Here is a 23,729-nt window from a genome sequence, read left to right on the forward strand (position 1 = left end):
AGTCTGGCCTTGAATTCACAGAGATCTATCTGCCTGCCTCTGCTTCCTGAGTGCTGGGATTAAAGGCATGTGCCACCATACCCACCACCTAGCTAATTTTAATCTAAGTTTATTGCTCATACAAATATGCAATAAATTGAGCCAATGATTCATTTTCAATAAAATACCCCAAAGAACATATTTCACACAAGGGGCATCTATGTGTTTATCTTTTCCATCCACAATCTGAAATTCTGCTTGAATATCACTTAAATTATATCATGAGCATATTTAGCTTCAGTGGATTCAACTAAGTTCAGTAAAACACCACCAAAAATCTCATTAAGTCCAATGAGAAATTCTACAGCATTGCTAATATGTCGGATAATGGTTTAAAGGCCAGGAAACAAAGCAGAGTGTGGATTATAAAGGACACAGGACAGGAAAGGGAAGGGGAAAGATGGTCCAGGGTGAAAGGCCACTTGAGAGTTGAATGAGGTGCTGTAGGAGCCGGCTGCATAGCGTGTCCGGGACAAGCACTCCCTGTAAAGGGAGCAGACAGTGCATGGCAGCTCATATTGCCTACCACAGTCATCTGGGGCCACTTCTTCTGAAGGAAGCAGACAGGGAGCTCTGAGAAAAAGGGAACAGGATGGAGATATTTCATCACAGGGCCTGCCAACTAGTGCCGGTGACGGGATAACTAGGCTTTGCCTGCTTCCTTGCTCCCTCCCTCCCTCAGTTCTCATTTGTTCCACTACACTGGAAACTTTAGATTTTGGCTTTATCACAGGCATGATTTAATACAATGTCCATTGTTGCTGAATTACTCAGAGAACTGTCCTTATTCTTGTCTCCCATTGAGAAATGAGGAGAAGGAATATGACTTAGAGTAAGTTTTTTGTTATCTTTATTGGTATATATTTATCTGATAAACAACCACTGTGAACAACAACAGAAGAAAATCAAACGGGTGCAGGAGGGATCCTGGAGGATCCTGCAGAGAGAGTGGCAGCAAAGCCTTCAAATCCATGACACTTAGCATGAAGCTTGGGAGAAGAGAGATGCGCCAGGTAAGCGGACCAGAAGATACATGCACAAGAAGCCACCAGTGCTGTGGGGAAGGGGTGGCCCATCTGAGGCCCGGAATGAACTGCAGGGTGGCTGGAACAGAGTAGAGATGTGAAGAGAGATGATCCAGGGAAGACCACAGCAGGAGTCTATGTTGGAAACGTGATACTGCTTCTCAGCCGCATACATAGAGAAGTTCAAGACCATGAGCGAGGAGATCATTCCACCAGAAAACTTCAGTGGGGGAAATCGAAGGAAGAGAGTGTGGTCAACATCTCTAAAGCTGATGAAAGGACAAGGAGGATGAAGGATAGAATTGTCCAGAATGTTTAGCTACACTGAGGCCACCTGGGTCCTTGGAAAGAGTTGTTTTGAATTTTCTAGAAACATTAAAACAAAGAGTAAAAAGCACAGGCTTTTCAAACTGTTAACTGGGTACTTTCTTGAGACTTTTGTTGCCAAAAGCAAAGAAGATAATGATCAATTATCAACCTTTTCTATGTATGTATGTGTGCATGTGCACATGTGTGTGCATGTATGTGGAGGTCAGAGGTCAACCTCTGGTTTTATGGCTGGCAGCGAGGCTGGCTTCTTTCTCTTCCCTTCTCCTTTCCGATTTTCCTTTCTTCTTCTTCTTCTTCTTTTTTTTTTTTTTTAATGTGAGTTCTAGGGATGGAACTCAGCTCTTTATGGTTTGAGCAGCAAGCATTTTACCAATATGTCATTTGTCTAACCTTGATTATTAGCATTTTCTAAAAGAATGTCTAAAATGTAAAGAAAGACATTCCTTTGACTATAGGAGTATGATGGTAAAAGATTTCCATACTCAGTATTTTCTGGAATAATAACCTTCAAGTCTTGCTAAGTGGCATCTCAGCAACACAAGAATGTGATACAAATACAGTTTCTCTAAGTTAACTGTTAAGTACTTCTAAGACAAAAAGAGTCTAATTTGTGAAACGGGGTTGGCAAAAATTCTAGGAAAATAACATGATGACCCCTGCACCATGTACGCACCAAACCCATTATTTCCATCTACTCTGAAACAGGATTTCTCTTATTTTATGTCTTCATCCACATTACAATGTGACCAACAATACACACATCTTAATCTTCCTACTCCACACATTTGCCCCACATTCCTCCCCAGAAGGTTCCTCTGATGGTCAGTACCAAAGTATACACAAAGTATGTACTATGTGGTAGGTGCTACTTAACAAGCAGGAAGAATCACATTTAAAGCATCTCAAAGTTAAGCATCCTCGTGATTCCTGTCCAGAGTCGTCACTCCACTTTCTCTATTGCTGCAGAAACTTAGTCAGGTGCATGAACTATTTGAACACAGACAATAAAAAAAATTTTTTTGAGACAGGGTCTCACTATGTAGACCAGGCTGGCATCAAACTCACAGAGATCCACCTGCCCCTGCCTCCTGAGTGTTGGGATTAAAGGTGTAAGCCACCACATCCAGTTTACAGAGCCATTTAAAAAAGAATATGACAGTCTGGCCCAAGTATATCATTCAACACTCATCAAAGAAGCTTCTTTTTGCAACAGATGGAGGCTACTGCAGAGTTCCACAACTGATCACACACAGAGAATATATGTCTGAGAGATGCCAGTCTTAGGTGATACACCTACAGCGGAACCCCTACACCTAAGGCTCATGGAACATAGTGGAACAGGGGGCAGAGAAAAACTAGTGCATCCCTCAACTCTCACCAGCTAAGCTTCCTTATGCAACAGAGTATAATGCACACGCAAGGCCACACAGGCCAACTTTTAAAGAATAAGAGACTGCAGAGTGTGTGTCCCAGGATAGGACTCCTATGTTAAACATCACCCTCCAATGGCCTAGGAACCATAGCAGAAGAGGGGGTGGAAAGATTGTAAGAGCTGGGGTGGCTGATGAACATAGGGAAACAGAGGGTTTCGGGCCACTGGAAGCTTGCACATGTGAACTTATAGCAATGGAGGCGTTAAGCATAGGACTCATGCCACAACTAGTTGTGGGGGGCATGGATTAGGGAGGGGGTCTAAGTTTGATTAAGAACTGTTGTATAAAATGTACAAAAGCTAAATAAAAAATTAAAAAATAAGTAAATAAGACAATATGACTATGTAATCTAGAGTAGGTTATATTATATTTGCTAAATCCGAACAAAAAGTCCCTATGAGGTCATTTTTACAGCAGAGGCAACTCTGACCATGGTCAGAGGAGGAACAGTCTCTTTGCAAAACGTGTGTGTCTTTCATCCACTGGTAGCTAAGTAGGTGGTATAGACAGAGTCCCAGGCTACAGACATCAGTCCCCTTTCTGGCTGGCAGAAAGGTCTTGTCAGAACAAGGAGCGGTCTCAGGAGTCCTTCATCTGCTGTGCTTCTTAGTGACTCTCAGTTCGAGACTCACTGTACAAAAGCACAAAAGAACTCAAGGCTCCAGCCATCCACCTGCCGCCTGACAAGTCACAGATCTGGCAAGTCTGGCAAGTCACAGACCTCCCTTAACCGTCATTTCCTTATTGAGCCAATGATACATCTGCTGAGCCTATTTCATAAGGGGGGAAACTTAAATGAGATGATGTCCCAGAATGTCCTCATGGAGAGCTGCATAGAAGAACTGACCTGAGAAAGACTCTGAGGAATTGGAACTGGAAAAGGACTGGGGCTAAAGTATTGATTATGGCTATACTTAAATCAATTAGTTGTATTTAAAATACACAATCTTAAAAAGTACACACAGCTTTTAGAAAGAAACACTTTTAAGAAGGACTAGAATTTTGAAACTGAACCCTGGCATTGAGATTAAAAACAAGCAGTGATCCAAATAACACACACACACACACACAAATTTTTTTAAAGAAAATAAATCCTTTCCCTCTTACCTCCTCTTCTTCTAATTCAAAATAGGCTGAGAAGAGAGAAAGAAAAATTACATTTCCTCCTGAAAGGCTGGCCCCAATTAAAATTCTAAATGTCTCTTACACCAAGAGCACTGGTTTATTGGCAGATGATTAAGCCCTGGACCGATGTCACTCTGTTAGACCCGTATTACAAACGTGGTTTATGTGGTGCAGGGGCAGATCAGTAAAGAGCTGTTAGCAGATGACAGGTTTGATTACCGCTGGCTGCAGGCAAGACGTATGGATCCCCGAGGAACAGCAGCACCGGCTGGTGGGACAGTTTGCTAGAAAGGTCAAGAACAGGCATGTCAGCATCAGGGGACGATGGTAAACAGAAAACACTACAAACTAGCTTTGAGGGGATCAAACTGCTGTGTGGGGATGTCTCAAGGTTTCCACATCTACCAGTGTGGGTGAGCAACAGCAAATACCCTGAAAGGGAACATGGGGGCTGCACTCATCTTCCTAATATTCCTCTGTGGGCCCTGAAGCACTATTCATCCATATGATAAACCACTGCTGGAGGCTGCTTTCCTAAAACTTGGTAATAAGGCCATAAGCAAAACAGTATTCTTATTGGTGGCTCTTAATCCTTTACTCCTAATTATAAACAATCACCCCTATAATCTCTATCAAATATTTGTCATCTCAAAACCAATATCCAACAAAGGTTTTCAAGAGAAACATGACTTTGAACAATTATACCATGGGTAATTACACATTAACAAACCACAGTCCTATTATTGATCTCTTAATTCCTGACTGAATAATACTAGTTCTTACCTTGACTCCTCAGATTCTGTCTCATCAAAAGACCTGAAATTTTTGTAAAAGAAAAGAAAAAAAGGAAAAGATAAAATAAGTTAAGTCAATGTATATGCCAACAAAGCAAGGAAGAGTACTCTTAACATTGAATTGGAAATTTGTACTGAGCCCCAGCATGGCTGATGACTCATACTAAGGAATCTTAAGCATGGAAGAGTCTCAGGACTTAAATTTTCCTGAAGAGCAATTAAAAACCCTAATGTTTCATTACTTCTTTGGGGCTGGAATAGTAAAGACTTCACTTGCTGTTGTTGTACAAGCATCTATGAACCTGTCATTCCAGAAAACACGTGCCCACAGGTTGGAACAGAATACAATGACTACATAGATTTTTTGGTATGTGGTATTCTGGCTGTGGGTGAGTAGCAAGTGGTCCTGAGTGAACAGTTCTGACAAGGAGCAGTGACAGGAGCCTGCAGCCCTGCGTCCAGCAGACAGGTGGGATTTCACTTGACTTCAGGAAAGGACTGAAGGCAGAGGGAAAAAAAAATGGGTAAAGCTCTCTCCCCTGCTGGATTTGTGCTGCGTTACTTCTCTGTGGATGGACTTACTGGGCAGGAGTGTCACTGACTGCCTTAGAGGCTATCAGCTCAAGCCATGTGCCCCTGGATGGGCAAGAGGCTTGCTGCAGACTTAATGCTTCAGGAGAACTTTCTCCAACTGCTGGTAAAAGAGAGCCTCTGGTTCCATGATCAATAGGGACTGGTGTCAAAACTCCAGTAGTTACAAGTTACTAAGGGAGAAGCAGGAGAGGGCTTTTTACACCGGAAGGCTTGGGTTCTACGGGTTACATAGTTTGGGAAAGACACTATTTTCCTATGTCTCTGACCACAAAATGAGGAGTGTTGGATCAATTATCCTTGAGATCATTTATCGCTTTAAAACTGCATGCAAATGCTTACAAAAGGGATACGTGCTTGGCTTAAACATCTACAAGTAAGGGATCGCCCTTGATTAGACTATCTGGACTCATAACTACCATCCCGCAGCACCACTCTATGTGACACCATTGTTTAAGAGGTCAATTCCTTATGCCTAAACATGAGTTAGCCTGGGCCATTTGCTACAAGATGAAGTAAGGACTTGGGAGGACTGCCTCTCACTAAAAGTAGAGGGGTGAGCGAGTATTCAGCTAAGAGACTGGATGTCGCCAGCTTGGCCCTTTGGCACCACAATGGGATATTTGTTTGGTTAATCAATTACTGAAGAATAATTTAAAATATATGCCCATAATGTAAACAACAGTTCTTACCCACAGCTTTCTGCCTTTGGTAGAGAGGGCAAGTGTCTTACATTTAGGAAATCAAGAAAGAGTTTGGGAAGTTCTTCATTTTCCAAAATGACAGCCTGAGAAAGCAGAAAATAAAATTAGGAACTAAAGGGAAGTTTGTTAGGTCGTCAGCCAAAAGAACTTTATCAAAAAGTCATAACCGTCCATCAAAGTCCTTGCCAGCAACATTCCTCACGGCTGACATGAGGAGTGGTCCATCTCGCCCAGCACAGACTCAGGCTGACACACATGCACACATCAGCACACCCTGCACTTTACCCACTCCTTCACCATAGATCTGCAGCATGACTCCCACCTTCAGATGCTGACAAGACCCTGGGGAAGCCCTGGACATGGTCCATGTCTTCAAAGACTCACATCCAGCGTGAATAGTACAAAACCCAAGCACATCAATAACACTGCTAAGATAGAGAAATCAATTTTTTTCTTAGAGGGTGATAAAGTATTTACATTTCCATAAGAGGCCACTACTCTTTGGGAAATACTGCAGTTTTTCTATCTGGAAGATTTAATCAAACCCCTTGGCTATCACCTGTTTCTGTTCCAGGATCAGCTGACATTTATTACCATCTGGACAGCTCTACTTAAAGGGTCAGTGACAATTTTACTACTAAGTGTAAATCAGGGTACATATTGAAAAGAAATCTATAAAGTTCTTCCACTTAAAGAGCTCTGCTAAATAGCTGGCATAATGGCACAACCATGTCAGTACACTGAGATCCAAATTATGCAACTTACAGGAGAAATTTGATGGAGATTATGGAGTGCACTTTCATGTTTATACATTTCTAAAAGAAGTTGCCAATGTGTGGGAACTGATGACACATTTGTTCTGTTTTTCTCCCTCCATCAGCCCCCCAAGACTATGAGAGCAAAGCACTGGATTGTAGACTAATCCCTGCAGCTAATATAACTATTCTTTTGTTTGTCTTTTGAGGGAGGGTCTCAGGCACTAGCCTGAGCTGGCCTTGAATTTGTGGTAATCTTCTTGCCTCGGCCTCCTCAGTGTTGGGATTATAGTTAAGAATGATCATGCTTGGCAATAAAACCACTCTTAAGACTCTTTTAAAATAGCCTACCATGGGTTTTTTCCTAAAAGCACACGTTATCTAAAGAACAGTAAGAATTGGTGGTGAAATGCTATTTGATAGCATCTCAGGAATAGCTATATAAGCTGGTGCACAAGATACATAACAAAAAAAATCAGGTTCAATTATGTGGGTAAATGGTTCTATGTATGTAGGTTTTAGCCATTCCTTTACATCCTGAGTTGCTTCATTCCTCACAAGGCTTTGAAATTCTATTACCCATTTCAGGCCACACACATGGACTGAGGGGTTGCACAGGCTGCCAGTACTGCCAAGCTGGGCTCTATACTATGCTAGTGCCAACGCTTATGCTGTTCAGGTCCTGGAGAGGGCTCACCTGGAAAGTTAGGGCCATCTGGGGGTGCTGTCACTATTCCTCAGACAGCCCACTGTACCATAGAATCTTAAGGAATAAAATAAAGACATGAGATTGGGAATTCTACTCTGCTCATTAAATAAAATTTACTGAGCATCTATTCTATCAGGCACTGGGCTATCAGGGAAAACTATGGGTCCAGTGAATTGTGAGATAACTACGCACACACACAACTCAAACTTGACTTACAGCAAAACAGAATCAAAACACTATACCATTCTCTGAATGTCTTCTCATCTATTTGTCCATTCATCCACCTAGCCTTCATCTTATATATAATATTCTTTCCCTAATTATAAAAGTGGAAAGTAAAAACTTTAGAAAACAAAGGAGGGGATGTGTTCTTTGCAGAATTTCATACATTTTAGTTAATTTCTTTTAAATCATTTGACATTTTTATTAATTTTTTTACCTATTCAAGGGAATGTTTGAGTGCCACGGGTCACTGCTTCAGTAGTTCAAAAAGTTCTAGAAATTTTGGCCATGAAACAGATTGAAGTGATCATCAAGATGTTTCGAGATATCTGCTTAACAGGATAGCACAATACCTATGTGAATAATAAAATTTAATGTTTCGATAAATATGGAACTATTCACACCAGCAATAGTTTTAACTATCAGTGTGAATTGTAGCCTTCAGACTAAAAAAAGTGGGGGACAGCTCAACATTCTTATCTCCACCCCCACCTTTTTAAAGTAAATTAAATCAATAAGAAGTGTGGGACACTTTTAATGACCTGAACTACTTAATTTCCAGGATCTTTAGACATGTCATCCATCACTGCAGGATGGAAGAAGACATCTCTCTAGTGTTCAGGGGGTTACTTTGGTTTTATTAATGCAAGATTTAGGGAATTTTAACAAGGCGAATTGTTTATTTGCCTTGACAGATTGGCTTACAATGCACTGGCTACATCTACAGCATGATCATTAATGACAAAAGACAGGCAAAAAGCTGTTTACACTGCAACACAGGCATGGGAATTAATCCTGCTCACCCTCCCTGGAGCTCTCCAAACAGATGACCACATTGTTTTAGGTAAGTTATACTGGCAAAAGGGAATACAGAAAACTCTAGAAACTTACAAGTATCTATTTTTATTTCCTGCATATTCTCAATTTATATTTTCCAGAAAACAATGATCAAGACATTCTTTAGGATTTACAGCTATAAAGAAAGCAGCACTGGGATTGCATCGGGGTGCTAGTTAGGCTTTCGGTTATGTGGGTAAGAATATTTCCTAAACTCTGTTAAGAAACCTTGCACAAAAATAATTAATACTTTAGTCCAAACAAAGATGAAGCATTCACCTAATTTAATATAATATGTACAATTGAAACAACTGTCATTAATTAGTACAGAGATGCCTAACAAGGATTAAATTAGTTCAATCCAATCTTTCAGGCCATAAATACATGAGCTCATGCAGGAGACTGAACAGCAAGTGGGGCCTCCCAGCTGCTCCATTTCCATCTTCATTCTTCAAAAAGGTCTCCTCAGGAACAAACACCCCTTCTCAAAGCCACACCCTGACTCATCCCACATCTTCAGAACCCATCTGCTTTAAATCGTCCAACTTTATTTCCCAGATAAGTTCCTAATTTTTTAGAAAATCACATTTTTGAATGTCAAATCATATGTCTCCATTGGTTTAGATTGCTTGTATTTATTAGTTTTTGATGGCAAGTCAATTTCATTCTTTTGAGGCAGTGCAGTGTACAAGACATGTGGGTTTTAGTTAGACCTGGTCTGCACTCTTCCTCTGTACATTAAAGGGGTTTCCTGAGGATTCAAGGAGACATCTCCAGGAGTCTCTGGCACACAATTAGCATCTGAAAGATGTTTATGCTGTCTCCTTTGGGTATTTTCATTGTCTCAATTGCCAACAACTCATTTTACCCACTTTAAAATTTGGACTATTGACCATATAGTCAACAAAACTTAGCCCTAGGTGATTCATGGATCCTTTTGAAAACAAGATAAAGGCTAAGTTTCTTTTCTTATCTGCTGACCGCCCCCCCATATACAAGGAGGAGATTCAAGCCCCTGACAGGCCAGCAAAATATACGTGCCTTTAGCTTGGCTATGGCAGTCATACTGTTGGGCATACACATTTGGCTTGGAACCTGACACACAGACTGGTGCCGTAAGTGTGATCCTGGGAGGATGCACTGGCCTTGCTGTTTCAGGTTCTACCTCTCTGTCAAAGGTCCCAGCTGGAGTGTGTGCTGCCTCCACATTAGGATTCACTAGTATCTTCAGCTCTGGAATGTGGTTGAAAATATTTGTCTGCCATAAGGTCACCATGCTAAAGGATCCTTCCTGACAGACCCAAATCCACTGCTTTACTAGTTGTAGAAAGTAGTCCACACCCATGGCTTCTGCATTCCATGCCTTCTGCACTTAGCTCAAAAAAGCAATAATCAGGGGCTCAGAGGGTTCCTAAACTTGACAAACCAGTAAGAAAATTATGATTTGAAACTCTCCTGTTGTTGGACGAGAGTATAGCTGGTGGAACCTAGTCCTCCACACCTGTCGGGTGAGGGCATTTGGATTGCGGGGCAGCGTACGGTCTGTGTAACTGATGGCCTAAAGTCCCGATGGTAGAGTTTCCATGCTGCCCGCCCATTCTGCATGCAAACTGGCACATGACCCACCACCTAATTTATGTAGTATGACACTGGAATTCAAAAATGAACTGGATGAATTAGAGAAAAAGCCAGAAATAAATCTCACTGAATTTTATAGGTATAAGCATCGAGTAAAATACTGTAAGAGGCAAAATTTGTCATGCAGATTCAAGACAAAGAGTGACTGCACAGAAGTGCAGTGAGTCTCCAGTGGTAGGTCAGCACCTACTGCTGCTCCCACAAGCTGTCAAGGGAGTTGAATGACCCTCCCATTCTACTCTGTGCAATTTGCCAAGAATACATTGAGGAAGAATACATTGAGGAAGAGCCAGAGGTAAGCACTTTCCATGGAAAGAGGCTGTGCACGCAGGGAAAGAGACAGTAGATGGCCAAGGGGCAAAGGGATCGTTAACTCTTTTACTGAGAAGTCCTATCCCAGCCAGCAGGGAAGAAGTCTACCTCTCACTGAAGCCGGTTCAGTAAAACTAGCAGTGTGGCTCATGTATGGGACAAGGAAGCATTGAAGAGCATGTCAGTGATTCCAGTCATTTAACATGCATGCAGATGGGAGAGCCTATGATTAACAGAAAATGCACCTAAGGAAATGCCACTCATCCAGTTTATCACAGGGATGTATGTAGAACATGTGCTGCATGAATGAGATGACATAAGAAATGGTACCGAGTGTGGGGTGCATGCTATGGCACGTGTGGACATCACTACATCTGACACCAATACGCATAAAGGGGGCAACTGAGCGTACTTTGCAAAAGCTAAAACTTTTTCTTTTTCTTTGTGTAGTGTTACTGTCATAAGAATAAATGACTTTCCTTAAAATTGACCAGATAGTTCCTCAGAAATATCACACTGTAGATGATGTGGGGGGGGGGGGTCCTACTCTATAAAACCATTTGCAAAAACATTGCCTGAATGAGGCAGAAAACAATAGCTCTGTTACCTGCAGCTTTGCCAACCCAATGTTTACTCCAGGAGAAATGTCGTTTTTATTGAAAAGGTGCAATTATCATCATGTACCACAAATCACAAAATCCCATTTTTTTCTACCTTATCAGCTTATAAAATTGTGTTCCCAAAGGGTACCATTGATTACCTGCACATGCTCTTTCTGTGACATCCCAAATACTTAATTGTCAGTTATCTTTTCTTCTTCAGTAAGTAAAATGTAATCACAAGATTATATTGAGACTTGTTCTGCCTTAACCTTCACAAGATGCCATCATGAAGCAGAAAACACTGGTAAAATATCACAGGCCAACGCCATCCAACAAGGGAGACGTATAAACACTGTAATGATTTCCCACGAGTTTCCATTTTAGAAAATTGTCACTAAGGCAAGCATAAATGGTGACACATCTCCACTGAGGACACAGTGAAATCGAACGCTGGCATTCTAGTTAGGGCCAAACCTACCCAGCAGCCAATTATAACAGGAAGGGAACATCTTCCTGAAAATGTGGATGAGACCATTTTGCTAACCTTCCACAATCACTTCAAAAAAGCTGCGTTTTCACCCATTAGATCCTTTTATTCTCTTTTCAGAACGTTAAATGCACACATGCACACACACACATGCATGGCATGCACACTTTCCCTATCAAGGTTGCAGTAAGCTGTGGGGAACCTCTCTGTTACAGAAGTCAGGAGGTTTTCAGGAGTCCTTTAAGCCCTTTTCCCATTCCATCCAGCTTGGTTTGAAATGCCTGATTTGGGGAATGACAAAGTTCACTGCGACAGTTTTTCCTCTGTTCACCACAAAAGATGCTTCACATCATACTTCAGAGGTGCTGGTAAGAACAGGGAGGGAGGAAAATCAATACCTCCTCACAGCAGTAAGTGGGCCACGGTGTCAACTGTCCTCTGGGACCCAAGTCTACCAGCTTGTGGAGGCTCTGCAGTCCTCAGTCTCCCACGAAACCACCTCCCAGCTCTTGGCCACACTCCACACAATGAGTCACAGTAAGATCAGCAAAGGCATGCTTTAAAAAAAGCCAGACAGTTAACAAAGCTAATAAGATCATGACCACCTGAAAAATAAAAACCAAGGGTCAGAGAAGGTTTAGTGCTAAGAGCACTTGCTGCTCTTGTGTTGGACCTGGGTTCAAGTCCCAGCACCCATGTGGTGACTAGTCGCCCTCTTCTGGCCTCTGTGGGCACTATACAGATACCAGGTACACATACATACAGGTAAGTAAAACACTTTAAAAATAAATCTTTTTAAAAGGTATTTTATTTTACTTGTATGAATGTTATGCTTGCATGTATGTAATACATTTGTGTGGTGCAGTGCTCATAGAAGCCAGAAGAGGATGTTGGATCCCTTAGAACTGGAGTTATGGACAGTTATTAGCCACCATGTGGGTCCTGGGATTCAAACTTGGGTCTTCTGCAGGAGCAACCAGTGGTCTTAACCACTGAGCTATCTCTCTAGCCCCTTTTCATTTTATGAGTATTTTGTTTGCATGTATATAAGTGCATCCATGTCATACAGTGCCTGTAGAGGTCAGAAGAGGGCATCGGATCCCTTAGAACTGAAGTTAATGGATGGTTGTTAGTCCCCATGTGGGTGCTGGGAATTGAACCCAGGTTTTAGAAGAACAGCAAGTGTTGTTAACTGCTGAGTCATCTCTCCAGCCCCTAAAAATAAATCTTTAAAGGAGGACTGGAGAGATGGCTCAGTGGTTAAGAACACTGTTCTTGCAGAAGACCCAGGTTCGAATCCCAGTACCCACATGGCAGCTAACAACTGTCTGTAACTCCAGTTCCAGGTCATCTGACAGCCTCTTCTGTCCTCCGCAGGCACTGCACAACCTGGGTGCACTTACTTACACGCAGGCATAACACTCATACACATAAAATAAATAATAAAATATTTTAAAAAATAATATAAAATAATAAATACCAGGTGTGCTGCTGAGGGCTCCACTGCCCCATGCAGTCTTTGTTCTGATGTGACACGATCCCAAGGTCTGCCTACTCTGTGCCTTGGCAAAAGCTGTGCTGCTCATGGAATTCAAACAGCTGTCTGCTAAGGTTTCTCAGTGCTTTACAGACTATCCTTACAAGAAACCCAAGGACGTACTCTGAAACTGGATGCTGAGAAAGGCTGGCTACTATCTCCACTCCTTTTCAACACAGTGCTTGAAACTGTTGCTAGAGAATTAGACAGGAGAAGGAAATTAAAGGAGTACTAATTGGAAAAGAAGAGGTCAAACTATCACTTTTTTGTAGATGATATGATACCATAACCTAAGAGATCCCAAAAGTTCCACAAGAAAACTCCTAGAACTGATCAACACTTTCAGTAAAGTGGCAGGTTACAAAATCAACTACAAAAATCAGTAGCCTTTCTATATATCAATAACAAGCAATCTGAAAAAGCGTTAATGGAAACCCTCCACTGAAGGGGGTACCCCAATTGCCTCACCCTGAGTCCCTGTTCAGCATGGAAGAAGCCAGAGTGGTCTGCGTCCCAATTCCCTATTGGCAATTTGGGTAACCTCTTCAGAGGATGGTGTGATAAGAATAGGAGGTAGGGATTAGCTAAGCACTTAGGGTAAAAAGACCCCAAAGAAAAGTAGCTGGTTTCTGGACTAAAAGTCAAAATGTCTTTGGGCCTCTTAGCAACATACTTTGTTCCAAAGGCCAAAAATGTTGAAAGTATTTGGGAGCTTGTACCTAATCCTTAAAAGATTTCAGGGTTACCTCTTCAGAGGGGGGGACATTAGAGTAGCCAAAAGCCCCATAAAAAATAAATAAATCAATCAAAGAAGAAGAAAGAAAAAGAAAGAGATTGAGGAAGACACCAGGAGAAGGAAGGACCTCCCATGCTCATGGATGGGAAGAATTAATATTGTGAAAATGACCATCCTACCAAAAGCAATATATAGATTCAATGCAATCCCAATCCAAATCCCCATGACATACTTCACAGAATTAGAATAAACCATCCTTAAATTCGTATGAAAGCACAGAAACCCCTGGATAGCCAAAGCAACCCTGAGCACAAAGAGCAACGCTGGGAGGATTACTATGCCAGATCTCAAAGTACACAATAGAGCTAGAGTCATAAAAACAGCATGGTACTGGCATAAAAATAAGACCCATAGATCAATGGAACATCATTGAAGATCCAAACCTGAGTACATGCAATTTCAGCCAACTGATATTTGACAAAGGTGCCAAGAACACACAATGGAGGAAAGACAGTATCTTCAACAAATGATGCTGGCAAAGCTGTATCTCCACCTGTAGAAGAATGAAACTAGATCCTTCTCTTTCACCTTGCAAAAAAGTCAACTCCAAATGGATCAAAGACCTCAATGTGGAACTGGAAACCCTGAAACTATTAGAAGAAAATATTGGCAGTAACTTACAAGATATAGGTGTAGGAAAAGATTTTCTAAATCAGACAGAAGTTGCTCAGGAATTAAGGTCAGCAATCAACAAGTGGGACCTCATTAAACTAAAAAGCTTCTGTACAGCAAAAGAAACAATCAAAAAAGTGAAGAGAAAACCCACAGAATGGGAAAAAAATCTTCACCAGTGACACATCTGACAGAGGTTTAACAACCAGAATATATAAAGAAGTCAAAAAACAAAGAAGTGAGAAGCCAAATGAGCCAATTAAAAGATGGGCTAAAGATCTAAACAGAGAGTTCTCAAGAGAAACCAAATGACCTAATTAAAAGATGGGCTAAAGCTCTAAACAGTTTTCAAAGGAAGAAATAAAGATGGCTAAGAAACATCTCAAAAAGTATTCAACATCGGTAATAATTAGGGAAAAGCAAATTAAAACCACCCTAAGGTATCACCTAATCCCAATTAGACTGGTTAGGATCAAGAGAACAAATGATACCAAATGCTGGCAAGGATGTGGAGAAAGGGGAACGCTCATTCACTGCTGGTGGGATTGCAAACTCATGCAACCCCTATGGAAAGCAGTGTGGAGAACTCTTAAAAAACTAAAAATGAACCTACCATATGACCCAGTTATACCACTCCTGGGCATATCCCCAAAGGACTCATCCTATTGTAGAGACACTTGTACAACCATGTTTGTTGCTGCTCTTTTCACAATAGCTAAGAGATGGAAGCAATCTAAGTGCCCCTCAACTGACACGTGGCTAACGAAAATGTGGTATATTTATACAATGGAGTCCTATTCAGCAGTAAAGAAGGATGAAATAATGGAATTTGCTGGTAAATGGATGGATCTAGAAACTTATACTGTGAAGTAACAGACTCAGAAAAACAAATGATGTATGTTCTCCCTCATATGTGGCTCCTAGCACCAAATCCTTTTAAATTCCATGTCCTTTTAATAAGATGATACTGTACAGCAGTCTCTGGTGCATGAAGTAACTACCATCATCACGACTTCAGCTGTGCTTGATCGCTAACCATCATCACAACTGGGCTTGTTGATGGTTGTGCCCATTCATTAAAGGAGGGCCAAGCAGTGTCACTGGACCCTCACTCTTCCCAGACAACTCTATGTAATTTGACCCTAATCACACATGTTCTCCTGGATTTGAGGAGGGCTAAAGTATATAATCTGGGGAAGGCTAGGAAGAGAAGGCATGACCCATTACCCTGTTACACAATGCCTAACAGAGGTCAGAAGAGGACACCAGATCCTCTGGAACTGGAGTTTTGGACAATTGTTAGCTGCCATGTGGGTGCTGGGAACTGAACCTAGGTCCTCTGCAAGAACAGCTAGTACTCTTCTTAACTGCTGAGTCATTTCTCCAGTCTACAATTTTTAAAGCAGACATATTTATAAATCTTCATGGTTTTGGATTTGGCAACAGTTTTTTCAAGTACTAAAAGCGCAGGCATCGAGAGCTGGGAACAGGGTGTGCTCATAATTCCAAACTGATAAATCTGACTGTATTCATAGCAAAAAGACTTTGTGCTTTAAAAGTTTTCAAAAGGGACTGAAGAGATATCTCAGCAGTTAAGAGCTCCGGCTGCCTTATCTACATAGCACATGACAATTAAAGTGCCAGACTGGTGGAACTAACCTTACTGGATGTTTAACAGCCGTACTTTAAGGCCTTTACTAATGTGGTCAGAGGGACTTAAAGGACAGTTTTTGCCCCTTGCCCTCCAAGGTCGAGTAAGTTCCAGGGGACTATGGAACTTCTCTCAAAATGTCTTGTAACTGTGGTGAGTCACCTGTCCTCTTGTTCAGGGAGGCCATGGAGACCCCACGAGATGGACTTGAACCAGTGTCCAGTCTACAAAGAGGAGGGTCAACTCAGAGGAAACATTTCATCCATGCTTCAAGTGAAGCCAGACATGGACAAGTCAGGACCTTTGACTTATCTTCACATAGATGGAACTGGTTAAAGAAAAGAGCCAGGGGCTCCTCCTAAGCCCATGTGACTCCTAAGGAACATATCCTCAAATGACCTTAAGTGCAAAAATGAATTGATTTATTTGGGCCAACTGTATGATCTTAAACACATGAAAGGAAAGTATAACCAAAGAGTAAAGTCATCAGTATATTTAAGAGTTCAAGGGATTACACTTCCTAGACATTAGGCTTAAGTCTATATAAAAAGTTATTTAGACAAGTATTTCTCATTGATGATTTTGTTCCTAATCAGAAAGTGCTGCTCAGATGTAAGACTTCAAATCTTGGTCTGCAATACTGTAGTGCCCACCTGTAGCTAAGGGAGACAACCAGCTATTGTTCTAAAATGATGGATAAATTTGTTTTCTCCCCCTATCTAGAAGCCTTTGAGAGGGAACTGACACTGATTCTAACCACTCCAATAGCTATCAAAATACCTGAAAGCAAATCCTGAATCCATAACTCCAGCTTTGGCAGACAAAAGAAAAATGAGGAGGAACCCAATAGAGGGATGCCTTCGGAAGCTCTTGTCAAGAAATCCCAATGGACTCTGATATGAACATTTGAAATTTGTCCTGTTTTGACTTTTTTTCTGGTTCCCTGTCTAGAACTTGTAAGCTAACTACTCTTGCCTTTACTTCTCCTTCACATCCCCTATTCACTAGTCAAGGACTTTCTTTTCTCCCTACAGATAAAAGTTGTGCAATTTGGGAGTCTTTTAGATAGACCCACTGAAGAGGTACCCCAGTTGCCTCACCCTGTGTCCCTGTTCAGCATGGAAGAAGCCAGAGCAGTCTGCATCTCGATTCCCTATCGGCAATTTGGGTAACCTCTTCAGAGGATGGTGTGATAAGAATAGGAGGTAGGAACTGGCTAGGCAGTTAGGGTAAAAAAGACCCCAAAGAAAAGTAGCCAGTTTCTTGGCTAAAAGTCCAAATGTCCTTGGGCCTCTTAGCAACGTACTCTGTTCCAAGGGCAAAAATGACAATAGTATCTTAGAGTTCTTATCTAATCCCTAAAAGATTTTAGGGTTACCTCTTCAGAGGGGTAATTTTAGAGTAGCAAAAAGCCCCATTTAAGAAAGAAAGAGAGAGAAAAGAAAGAAAGAGAGAGAGAGAGAGAGAAAGAAAGAAAGAAAGAAAGAAAGACCCCTCCTACCTACCAAAAAATAATTTTTTTAAGAAAGTTGTCAGAAAAAGTGATGGGGAGATATGGGAAGTGTTGGATGGGAGGGAGTGGACATGGATTTGATCAAAACACCTTATATGCATGTATGAAATTCTCAATAAAGTTTTTTTAAAGTTAAAAAAAAGAAAGGGCTATTTAAGAAATAAAGAATCTGTATAAAAAGTGTGATTTAGCTTAAGAAATTAAAAGAAAAACCTTAAAATTTTTAATTAAAAAAATTGATTACATTTTTTGGTGTGTGTGCATGCATGTATGGGTGGACCACCGTATGAAAGTGGAAGTCAGAGGACGACCTGCGGGAGTCAGTTCTCTCCTTCCTTCAAGTGAGGCCCAGATCCAACTCAGGTCAGGTTGTGAGGGTTGGCAGCAGGTGATTTTATTTGCTAAACCATCTTGCTGGTCCCAAACCTCTGTTTAAAGACAAGGTCTGGCTATGTTGCTTAGTCTGGTCTGGAACTTACCATGAAGTTCAAGCAGGCCCTGAAGTATTGATTCTTCTGTCTTTACCTTTTGAGTGTTGGGAATACAGGTATGTGCCACTATGCTCAGCAGAACATAATTTTTTTTTTTGGTCTTTTTGAGATAGGGTCTCCTTGTAGCCCCAGCTGGTCTGCCTGCAACTCACCATGTAGACCAGGGTGGCCTTGATCTCACTGGGATCCACCTGTCTCTGCTTTCTGAGTGCTTGGACTAAAGGTGCATGGTATGCCTGGCCAGAAAATAATTTTTGATGTGGTTAAAAAGATTAACCACAGAACAGTAGAAACTTGGAACTCAACTATCTTTTGAGCTATTTTAACATCAAAGCTTATGCCTTGTGTGTTTCTGGATTACTTACTTATAGAAAAATGTTAGTCTTTACCATGGGTAAGCACAGTGCTAAGGACAAGGTGTTTAGCCAAGCAGGCATGGTGCTGCCTTCCCAGAACGTACTCTCTGGTGGATTAGACAGATGGTGTCCCTAGAATCACAGTAAATGAATGTGAAATTGCAAACTGAGTTGGACCTTGGAAGGATTCAGGTGGTGTCCTTAGTCATTAGTAGCAAGGCACTATTATTAACCTGTGGGATAACTTCCCTGGGGAAATGACTCTCGAGTGGAGAGTTGAAAAAGCTACCAAGGGTAAAGGGAATGGAATGTCCCAAATGCAATATATGGCTCTCTAAAAGGCCTGTGGGAAGTAAGAGCATCAGAAATCTGAAAAGTAGCCAGAAAAAAATAATTAAGCTCAACAACAAAATGGGAGACTGTGAGCTGGAAAGGCTGGGTGGGCTTCTTAGTTATGCAAAGACTTTTTCTCAGCAGATTTGCAGGCCACTGAGTAATCTTACATAGACAGAGGTGGTGTGACCCCTAGATGTTTGTGACAGGATCTGATTTATATGTTGGCTACAACTGGAGCATCCCTTATATCCAATGAGCCATGAATTCAACCCTTTCTTGGCTGTCTCTAAAATACTTCCTAACTGATCTACTTTGTGTGTGTGTGTGTGTGCGTGTGCGTGTATGTGTGCGTGTGTGTGTGTGTGTGTGTGTGTGTGTGTGTGTAGACTCATCATGACTGTTTTCTTCTGTGTTTTGTAGTTTGGCTTCATGAGCTCAACTTTAGCAAAACTTTATCCACTGTAGGCCAAGTTCAAGGTACGTCCTTCCTGAGTGGATTTTCTTCCTCTCCTCACTGGGAACTTGTAGATGCAATTACCTTTGGAAGGATCATATTAATTTTCAGGACCATGCAGGTCCTGAAAACATAAGCTCTAAACATTCAAAAACTATGGTTCGGGAGCATTAGGGGAACCCTTGCCCTGCTCAGGGTATTCTTCACAGGCTTGTGGTCTCAAAAGGGCATTATGGACTGTAAACCTGGACAAAAGGCCATGCCTCAAGAGGTCATAGGCCCCAGTGGGGAACTGTCTACTGCTAAACAGGCATGTTGTCCAGCTGCCTTCTAAATATGTATGCTTACACCCATAGATTAGTTCTGCTCTCAACCTTGGCCGGAGAAGCTTCTTTCTGCAGTGGATAGCAGTTAATATAGCAACTCTAACTGGCCAAAGTGCTAGAAGAGGTAACTGCTGAGTGCTCAGCCACAAATGGGTCATCCACATCAACCCTTTCAAGGCTTAGGGAACAATGGGGAAGAGCCTGAGAACAAGGAGGGGTGCTGTGAAATGCTGTCTTCTGGACATGGCATGGCTGCTGTGCTCATGAGCTCACTGCAGGCACATTTACCTGCACAAGATCAAGAGAAGACGAATTAAGATTCCAGCAGGCATTTGACTCAAAGTTACCAAAAAAATGCCCAAGCAAGTGAGACGACAGGAAGGTGGGAGGTGGAAGTGTTGTGGGGGGGAGTTGGGGTTGGATAGGATCAAGATGAATTGTATACATGTATGAAGTTGTCAAAGAATAACAAGTATTTTATTATTATTATTATTTTATTTGTATGAGTGTATTGCCTGTATGTATGTGAGTGCGCCCGTGTCATGCAATGCCGCAGAGGTCAGAAGACGGCTTCAGAGTCCCCTGGAACTGGAGTTAAAGATGGTTTGTAGCTGCCATGTGGGTGCTGGGAATCCAACCCGGGTCCTCTGCAAGAGCAGTCAGTGCTCTTAACCACTAAGCCATCTCTCCAGAATAACAAGTATTTTAAAAAAGTGGGCTATGGGCTGGAGAAATGGCTCAGTGGTTAAGAACACTGACTGTTCTTGCAGAAGACCCAGGTTCAAATCCCAGCACCCACATGGCAGCTAACAACTGTCCATAACTCCAGTTCCAGGGGATCTGACAGCCTCTTCTGCCCTCTGTGGGCATTGTACGACATGGGCGCACTTACTCACATGCAGGCATAACACTCATACACATAAAATAAAAATAATAAATTAAAAAAAAAGAAAATGTTAAAAAAAAAGTGGGCTATGCATATGGAAAGTTAAACCATATCAATAATTGCAATTCAGGGGAAAAAAATACCAGAACTTCTATTTCCACTAATTTTCGTTACAAAATAAATAAATCTATCTTTTCTTTCTATTTTTAAGATTTTATTTTATGTGCCTAAGTGTTTTGTCTGAATGTATGTTAAGTGTATCACATGCATGCAGTGCCCATGGAGGACAGAAGAGGGTGTCAGATCCCCTGGAATTGTAATTAAGGATGGCTGTTAGCTGTCATGTGGGTGCCAGGAACTAAAACTGGGTTCTCTGCAAGAGCAGCCAATGGTCTTAATGGCTGAGCCATCTCTCTAACTTCAAATCTATTTTATCTAATATTTAATGTGTATTCACAGTGGAAAACACATAAAGTGTATCCAGTACACTATGCCTCTGACTCAAGGTTATGATAAAGAATTTATAATGTCCAATAAGGCTCAATTTATTCAACATTACTTGAAATAATCTACATTGTCCTTGTTTACCTGGAGGCAAACTAGGAGCTAGGAGCTAGCAGCTCTGTCATGAGAAAGGCCCTCCCTACCCTTTCATCTGGTCACCTCTAAATTGACCTTCAAGTCTGAGCTCAAGGGTTTGCTCCCTTAGGAAACTTCCCCCAAACCCCCACGATGGGTTTAAGTAATGGGCTTTGTGTATGTGTGTGGGGGCGGAGGTAGTGTAATTATGTTGTATGATGTAATAATGGTAGTGTGAGTCATTAATTTCAGCAATTTTAACCTACTAAATATGGAAATAACAATATTTATTTAATGCATCTGTGCCATGCTCTTTATTGTATTTAATTCCCACAATTCTAAGACATTACCATTTTCCAAATTCCACTGCATAGGGACTTGAAAGTTTTTTCAAAGTGAAAGAAATGCCTGTTGTTGGAACCCACGTCTCTAGCTCCAAACTACCATCCAAATGGACGCACTGGCTCATGGGCATATTCATTATTCACTCCTCGAATGTTCATCAGCACTCACTCTACCCAGTTTCCTTTCTTACCCAATTTCTTGAAATATTTATCTAATATTTAAATATTAATATATGAATTGTAAATTAATATATAGATATATTTTCCAAATATATATATTTTCTGTTATATTCATAAGCTTAATTTAAAACACAGATAAATTTAAGAAAGCCACTGAAATTGGCTCCTTTAAAATACGTACCTTTCTTCTGATTTAAAATTTACCTTAACATCTCAACTAATTTGTACTCATATACACAGACCTAAAGAAGCAGAAAAGCAATGAATTTCATCTTCTTTTTACATAAACAAATTGAAAACAAAGCAAAAGAAACCCAAAGATTTTGCCTTAAGGCAATTCAAAGCCTGTTAGTCTAATTTTTTTAAAAAGCAAGCTTAATTTTTTTTAATTGTGTAAAATTACTTTAAAGTCATATATTAAGGATGGGATGTAATTCAGTGGAAGAGCACTTTTCTAGTATGCATGAAGCTCCTGGGGGAAGAAAAATTTATATGCTATGTAAATTAAATCCATTTAAATTACCTATGTTGAATAAGAATGTGTTTTGGGGGGGCTGGAGAGAAGCTCAGCAGTTAACAGCACTGGCTGTTCTTGCAGAGGACCCAGGTTCGGTTCCCAGCACCCACATAATAGCTAACAACCATCTGTAACTCCACTTCCAGGGGATCTGGCACTGTCTTCTGATCTCCATGAGCATTTCATGGGTGCACGTACACACATGCCAGCAATACATTCATACACAAAACTAAAGGAAAAATAATAATTAGAATATTAAAATGTGTTTTTACTACACATTATTGATGACACTAGAATTTATGTGTTATTTGCTTGATGCTACAACAAAAACAAACTCTAACACAATTATAAACCAGTTACTTACCCATAAGACAAAACTACGATGGTTTGGAGCATTTGAATAAAACAGGGTGTTACAAAGCAAGTCAAAGCTGACCTAGTAACTCAAATTATGTAGTTAGAAACTAATTTAAATAAGACCTATAGACTTTGTTTATAGAAGTGCTGTCCCATTACTTTAAAGAAGAAATAGTAATCACAACTAGACTTGTAAGATGTTGCCTGGGGGAAGCCTTAGGAGACTGAATTTTAACAAAAGATTTATAATTAGTACAGCCCACCTGTGATGAATTGATGTTTTTAAAGTACTTGAAAACAATTTGCTCTTAAGTCTCCCACACATTCCTCCACCCACCTATTCCTGGTTTGTATAGCATTCTCTTCCTTTATATATTGCGTACCTTGGTCCAGTCCCAGAAAAGCTGGAGTGGCATGATTTAAATGGGCTGGGTATTCCTAGAAATACACATTCCTATTGTACTGTACTCAAGAGAACAAACTAGGTTAACATTATTTTAGAAAAAAGGCAGACCTCCAATGCCATTTTATATTCATACAGTTATAAACACTGCTTTATGTCAGTCAATTAAATGATGCTACAGCTAGTTATGCAATTACTGAATTTAAGAACCCCTGATGAGTTAAACTCCATAGTGGAAACACAGTGGAAAACAGCTGGAGAGTGTGACGTGAGACTTAAGACCCACAGCAAGTCCTCAGAAAGACAATACAAAGAATGAAAAGCTAACATTGTGGATGTAACTCCTAGGTCTAAAAAAATGATCTTTCTAGGAAACCATAAAGAAAGGTATGAGGAGGTACTTGGATCTTCACTGCAATGAAAAATGTACTCAATGAAATTGTTCACATAAAACACACAAGTAGGTTAACAGTGGTCCAAAGAGACATCAAGGAGACAGAACACAGCAGCAAGCAAGATGAGCATGTAGGCCTCCGTGCTCACGGATAGTAATGGCCACAAAGTAAGTCCACACTGGAACTATCTTAGCCAAGAAAATTCTAGTCCTCCTCCCAACCTTAGTACAGACATAAATCCTCCTATTACTCCTTGGAGTTACATTACTATTACTGGCCTTTATTCAGGGCCCTATACCTAACAAGGAGCATTGGCCTTTTCCAGGGAGACTCACAGATGGTACTAGTCCTTCTCTGACAGGCTTCAGGTACCTCAGGAAGGCAAAGACTGGT

The 23,729-nt window shown here is 40.9% G+C and overlaps 1 protein-coding gene across 8 annotated transcripts in view; it reads right to left on the reverse strand.

Moving 5' to 3' along the window:
• Snx24 (sorting nexin 24) overlaps positions 1-23,729 on the reverse strand; it is a 197,226-nt gene that overhangs the window by 3,929 nt on the left and 169,568 nt on the right. Inside the window, exons 3-7 of one of the 8 annotated variants that reach the window (XM_008838733.3) lie at positions 6,030-6,124; positions 4,736-4,768; positions 4,172-4,236; positions 3,935-3,960; positions 174-1,284 (exon numbers count right to left, since the gene is read on the reverse strand). In XM_008838733.3, the coding sequence (XP_008836955.1) occupies positions 1,018-1,284; positions 3,935-3,960; positions 4,172-4,236; positions 4,736-4,768; positions 6,030-6,124 (486 nt within the window). In that variant the 3' untranslated portion in view covers positions 174-1,017. The other 7 variants (XM_029566240.1, XM_029566238.1, XM_029566241.1 and 4 more) reach the window with 7 other exon arrangements.

The sequence above is a fragment of the Nannospalax galili genome, unplaced genomic scaffold (assembly GCF_000622305.1).
Source record: "Nannospalax galili isolate Female #2095 unplaced genomic scaffold, S.galili_v1.0 scaffold38, whole genome shotgun sequence".
NCBI classification, from domain to species: Eukaryota; Metazoa; Chordata; class Mammalia; order Rodentia; family Spalacidae; genus Nannospalax; species Nannospalax galili.